The sequence below is a fragment of the Phaethon aethereus genome (genome assembly GCF_964289735.1).
Source record: "Phaethon aethereus genome assembly, chromosome: 5".
In the NCBI taxonomy this organism is placed as follows: domain Eukaryota; kingdom Metazoa; phylum Chordata; class Aves; order Phaethontiformes; family Phaethontidae; genus Phaethon; species Phaethon aethereus.
Window position 1 is genome coordinate 3,439,941 of NC_138579.1, and position 6,323 is coordinate 3,446,263.

Genomic DNA, 6,323 nt, shown 5'->3' on the forward strand with positions numbered 1-6,323 from the left:
GGCCGTCGCCGTCGCGCAGGCGTAGTCCCCGCCCGAGGCCGCGCGGGAAGCGGGATGGCGCGCGCTGCCCTGGGCGGAAGGGGGCGGGGTGCGGTTCTCCGCGCCCCCTGCCCCGCCCTCCCGGCGGCCGCCGGCAGCGCATGCGCAAATGGCCGCGGCGGCGGGTGGCGCCTCTGCGCGGCCCGGCGGGCGGGGCGGGGGCGCTGCGCGCAGGCGCGGTGGTGGCGGAGGGGAAGTGAGGCGGGCTGGCGCGGCGCCTTTTCCGGCGGTGCTGGCTGAGGGAGCGGCGCGGAGTGGAGCCGGCCCTGAGCCCGCGGGCGGCCCTGAGGTAACTGCCGGCGGCCCGTCTCCTTCCTCGCCTGCTCGCCGCGCCGCCCTGTCTCACGCTTTCTCCGTCCCTTTGCAGGCAGGACGTGGAGCCGCCGCCCCTGAGCCGGCATCCATGAGCTGAGGCGCCGGGGCGGGAGCCAAGGCAGGAGCCGGGCGGAGCCGCCGCCTCAGGCCCGGCGGAGGAGCGGAGCGCGGTACGGCCTCTCTTCCCGCGGTGCCCGGGCCGTACCGCCAGGCTTCCCCTCATCCTCCTTCCACCCCACCCCCCCCGCCCCGCTTCTTCCGCAGCCGCCTCATGCGCGGCCGGTGCTGAGCCCCGCCTGCCCTTGCCCCGACACCGTCTCCGGCCGGCCGGCCCCACTCCGCTTCAGCCCCCGCCCCGCGCGGGCTGCTCGGGTGGGTCGGCGCTTGTCCCTCCGCTCCCCCCACCCCGGAGGCGCCGGGCCCCTTGGATGCCGCCGAGATGGGGAAGGTGCTGTCCAAGATCTTCGGCAACAAGGAGATGCGGATCCTGATGCTGGGTCTGGACGCGGCTGGTAAAACCACCATCCTGTACAAACTAAAGCTGGGCCAGTCCGTCACCACCATCCCCACCGTCGGCTTCAACGTGGAGACGGTTACTTACAAAAACGTCAAGTTCAACGTGTGGGATGTCGGGGGCCAGGACAAGATCCGTCCTCTCTGGAGGCACTACTACACGGGCACGCAAGGGTTGATCTTTGTGGTGGACTGCGCCGATCGCGACCGCATCGACGAGGCCCGCCAGGAGCTCCACCGCATTATCAACGACAGGGAGATGCGGGACGCCATCATCCTTATCTTCGCCAACAAGCAGGACCTGCCGGATGCCATGAAACCCCATGAAATCCAGGAGAAACTGGGCCTGACCCGAATCAGGGATAGGAATTGGTACGTGCAGCCCTCCTGTGCTACTACAGGGGATGGACTCTATGAAGGGCTGACATGGTTAACGTCCAATTATAAATCCTAATGAGTGAATAACTATTTAGTCTACAAAGAATTAAAGAAAAAAAAAAAACCCACATGGCTTTCCGGAAGAATGATTCTCTACTGAAAAGTAAGACAAAAGCATCCATAGGATTATGATCACCTTTCTCCAGTTACAACCCTTTCCTTCTGCACACTTGACTGGATTCCTGTTTTAACTCTTCTTGCTTGGCGTTAGGATGCTCTAATCTCCGAATGTGACATGAACACAAGCACTAGATGCTATGGCAGACTTCCAGCAAACAGGGGAAAGACACATTGTAGACTTGCTAAGTAACTTTTTTTTTTTTTCCTCTTGATAGCCCTTAAGATGGTTTGATTTATTTTGGGGGATGGTTGGGGGAGGGGTACCATTTTCAGTGTATGCTTTCTGGTTCTACTTTTTTGATTATATTTTTTTTTCTTCTGTCACTTGCTGTAGATTGCTACTTTTTTGCATTCATGCAGAATATGTTGATAGGTCTACTTCATCTAGTAAACTGAAAATTATTGCTTAAAATCAAACTGCAGTCTGTCTTTTTATATTAAGGACTTTTTTTAAAGTTCTGTTAATCTGTAACTAAATAGTGACTTTCAGTCTGTCTTCATATCTCAGACTAATAACGAAATGAATACTTGCCTACAGTGGCAGATAGTGAGAATACCATTGTAACATGTTCAAAGTGCATATCAGGCGTAATGTTAACTAGGTAATGTAAGAACCGCTTTGAAATGTCAGCTGTGAAGTTCTGAACCATACATCATGCATGAGAAGGGATGCAAATAAGTTCCCCATACTACATAGCAACCATATAGCAAATAAGACATGAATGATGTAATAGTTCCAGGATAGATACTGTTCAGTTTTTGTCTTGCATTGCAAACTTAAAAACTGCAGCTAAACAGCATTTACTACTCCTGTCAGTCTCCAGTTCAATGCAAGATAGGTTTTTTCCAGAAAACGCAGCAATAACGCGTAAGCATTGCAACAAGTTTTACTTTAAATCAGAGATGTTTAGGCAAAAATCTAACACTGACTTGCCTGTCTTGCGATCGAGACAAATTGCTTTAAATCTCAAGACAGTTGAAGACATCTAAATCTTAAAAGTCTTTCTGATTCTTTCTGACGTACATGTAGTGGAGAAGGAAAACTTTTTTTTTTTTCTTTTCCATTTTGTAGACTTCCAAAGGGGCAAGTTCCGCGCTAAGCTTTAACTGAGCTTGGTAATTCTGACATCTGAATAATAGCCATTTTGAGGAAATCACTTATTGGTTTAGTTTTCCAGGACTCAACTGAACTCATGCAAGCAGTTGCAGTCTTCGCCATCTGTCTCGGTAGCCGGTTGTTGCTGTAGTCCTGTAGGAGGGGAGCGATGTTGGATGTCTGAAGCCCATTGAGTAACTACTAATGAGAGCGGGGAGGAGAGAGAGAGAGTATACGACTATGAATGTAAACTTCCATAATTAGTTCTTAAAGGGCAAGCAGCTCGTTTGCTGTATCACAGTTTGCAGGTGTGACTGGCAAAAATAAACCAACCCACCCAGAACAAGTATTAGTATGAAAACTCAATCAAGTATTAATGCTGAGTGCAAAAAACATTAAAGCAGCTGGTTCTTATTCAGCCTTAAGGATTAACTTCAGATTTCCTCAAGGGGTTAAACTCTATTGGGGAATTCTAGGAATGTATGCTACAAAACCAGAAGAAAATGTCTTTTTTTTGTTGTTGTTGGGGTTTTTTTCCCCCACAAGGATATGAGTTTTACATGAAATTGGGGGCATTACACTATATTTCTGCAGTGGTGACTCTGCATGCTAAGTACATTGTATATGGAGCTCTTACCAAAGATGTACGGAAAGATAAAAATACTGAATTCACTTCTGCAGTTGAATGCTTTGGACCACTTAAGTTCCCCTTAGAATATGGTTCCAAAAGACTTACCTTGATGTGGTTTGCAAATGGGACTGAATGGGTTCTTGATGCTAGAAGATAGAGCATTGACTGACTAAGCCTTCCTAAGTTAAAGAGAGTCTGCAAAAGCTTAATGTAGAATAACTCTTAAATCTCAACTCTAAAGAAGAGGACGTGAGATCTTTTTTTTCACTCAAGGATTTTTGCCATTGGAATATCATTGCTCTATTTTCTAGCCACTTTTTTTTTTTTCCTGTTGATGTAACTGAACAAGTAGTGTGGTGGTATAAAGACTAAAACCACAAGAATATGATTTCTGTTTTCTTCTGGAGCATAAATAAAATAGCCAAGCACAAAGTAAATGCCTAAACTGGAAAACTTGAAGCTCTATTAACGGTTCTTGAACTTTCTTAAATCTATCTCAGTCAACATGAAAACTTCAACAACTTCATTTTTCATCTAAGTTGATTTAATGTGTTTTTTCTTCAAGTGCTGGGGCAGACTTCTTTGCTAGACTTTGCATTAAGTTGAATTCACAATTTTGTATTTCCTTAGTAACTTTGTTATTCTGTTTTTGTAGGTGAAAGGAAACTGATTATGCTTCTGAATTTTTTTTTTAATGTCTTTTGGGGGGGGAGAAAAAGTTACTGAAACATGTGGCAGAGACGTCAAAAATAAATGGCTATTGCTACTGAAAAAAACACAAAGGTTTCACTTTTAACATGTCCTTTATAAGATTGTAGCTGAACCTCACCACGAACTAGTGGCCATCAGGCAGTAAACGCAGCCTGTAGGATAAAGTGGCAATCTGTAAGAAATCCTATGATTTAAAAACTAATCTGGAGTTTAAGTGCATCAATTTGTGTTCATGTGAATTTATGGAGTAAGTTTTGAATGGCGTTAATCGTGTCTGATAAGTGAATGAGTTTGTAGACTGTGATCTCCCTGACTAAAGTAAACAGGAATTTTATGTTCTCAATATGGCTGTAGTGTTGGTAAAGAACTAATAAGCAGAAAATAAAGCAATTATACAGCGGAGCTCTCCTGGTATGTTACTTATATTTAATTATGAGAGAAATAGAAAGGGGCAATACGGTGCTGGAGTAGAGCATTCTGCCAACATAAAGAGGTCTCTGTTCTGTATCTCACAGTTTTGAAAGCCCGTCTGTAATTCCTCTGAGATTCAAATTAGTGACTATTTTTATAAGTGGAAGGGATGATACTTCTTTGATACTCCCACTTGCAGTTAACAATCTTTAGCAAACTTCAGTGTCAGATTTATACTGCCTCGGTGCCAGCCCTGTGTAACTTGGGAAGGTGACCAGCTCCGTGAGAGGGCACGGAGGGACTGTTGCTGAGCAGGACGGTGCCGTGTTTCATGGAAGAAATTACTTGGTCGGAAAGGGAAGATCGGTCGGAAAGGCCAGTGTAGAAAACGCATCGCTGGACAGAAGGGTCGGTGCGTGAATAGGGGTGCTCATGGAGTGACAGATGTGAAGTTGGGACGTCTTGGGTGCCTGAATAGGGCAGGAGCGAGCCGATAAAAGGACTTGGGCAGGTGCAGCGGGGAACGCGTGGGGGGCCGGGGCCCGAGCCGCAGGCTGGGCTGCGTGCAGCGGGCTATGGTTACTGCAGCAGCTGCCGTCCTGCGGCCCGAGGAGCCGCAGCGAGGTTACAGGAACCACCCACCGACCCCAGCCTGAACCGGGCTGTCAGGCTGCTGGGGCAGGGCCTTTGCTGGCAGAGGGGACGGTGGAGGTTTGGAGGTAGCTCCCAGCACCCACGACTGCAGGTGTGAGGCCAGGCGTCAGCCGCTCGGAGCTGTCTCCGTGTCGCAGAGCTCTCGGGAACCGCCAGGAAACATCATGCAGCCAGGTGGGAGTACCTGGGTGCGGGGGCGGTGGGTCCACCGCAGCTGCAATCCTCCGCGAAGCCTCTTTCTTCCAGGGTATTTAGGCTAGGCTCGGTCTACCTGAATGTCAGTTAAGGGTGTGGCTGTGTAAATGAACTTACTCTGACTTAATTAAGCTACTTAGAGTTTGGAGACAAGGCTCCAGAAGAGTAAACTCATGTCTCTTTCATTGTAGTAGTTAGTCATTTTTCAAAATGTCAGCACTTATCGTTTTAAATCAGACCTTTGTTACAGCAGCAGTTAGCGTGAGTCCCGAGCGCGCCCTTCCCGAATCGCGCCGTGACTCACGCCTCAGCAGGGCTTTTTTCCCCAGTCACAGGGCCATGGTCCTTATGGACAGGGTTCGGAAAAAATGTCCCTGCCATCCCTAATTGGAAATTAACCCTGCTAATACCATAGTTCTCCCAAAAGAATGTATTTTGGTTTAAAATAAAATCAGTTGCATCGTCAAAACAGCTGGCTGGAAGATCTGTGATAGCCGGTCGCTTTGCTGATGGACCTGAGCGTTATATCCCTTGTCGCTGGGAACTGGGAATGGGAGAAGTGACTGCTGGGAGTGTAGAACTTGCTCTGGAGTGTGGAAGCAGCCTTGGCGTGGGCACCGTGACTCAGACTTCCCACTAGCGCACGGTTGTGCTTTTTATCTTGGATATGTTTCTAATATCTGTCCAGCCTGAAGGGCTCGGTACGTGGAATCTGAAATCACCTCGGCTTTGGCGCTTTCTGGAGGAAAAAAAAAGGCGCTTCCCCCTCGCCGTGCAGGGAAGCGTCAGCTTTCAAGGGCTGCTGGTGAGTTAGTGGCATCTCCACTTACTAGTTCTGTTCCTCTTCTGATGTCCTAAGCACGACTCCGGCACCGACGCTGCTCAAATCTGTGACTTTCAGATTTATGTCTAAGCAGTGGCTTTCAGGACTTCAGGCTGAGGTGGATGACTTGAGCACCGCAATCCATCTCGCTTTCAAAATTTGGAGCACCATGAAGAGCAGTGTAATTTTAGCCCTGCTGTCAGTTCTGAAGGGGTGAAGCGGGTGAGTCAGAGCCCCGTGGTGCTCGGCGGCGAGGGGTGCGTCCCCGACAAGCGCCGGGAGCCTGTGTGAAAGGCGGCTTTTTATAGGCGGTAAACTGGGTATGTGGTGTATTGTCCAGGAAGTTGCTCTTCTCTTGCTTAAGAACAGGTATCTCT

General features: G+C 48.7%; 1 protein-coding gene across 1 annotated transcript; it reads left to right on the forward strand.

The window, feature by feature from the left end:
- Positions 1 to 793: 793 nt before the first annotated feature.
- Positions 794 to 2,823, forward strand: ARF6 (ARF GTPase 6; the record flags this gene model as incomplete). The annotated part of the gene is made up of 1 exon (XM_082000797.1): positions 794 to 2,823. One exon carries the CDS (start codon positions 794 to 796, stop codon positions 1,319 to 1,321), a length of 528 nt encoding a protein of 175 aa, XP_081856923.1. The 3' UTR covers positions 1,322 to 2,823.
- Positions 2,824 to 6,323: the final 3,500 nt, after the last annotated feature.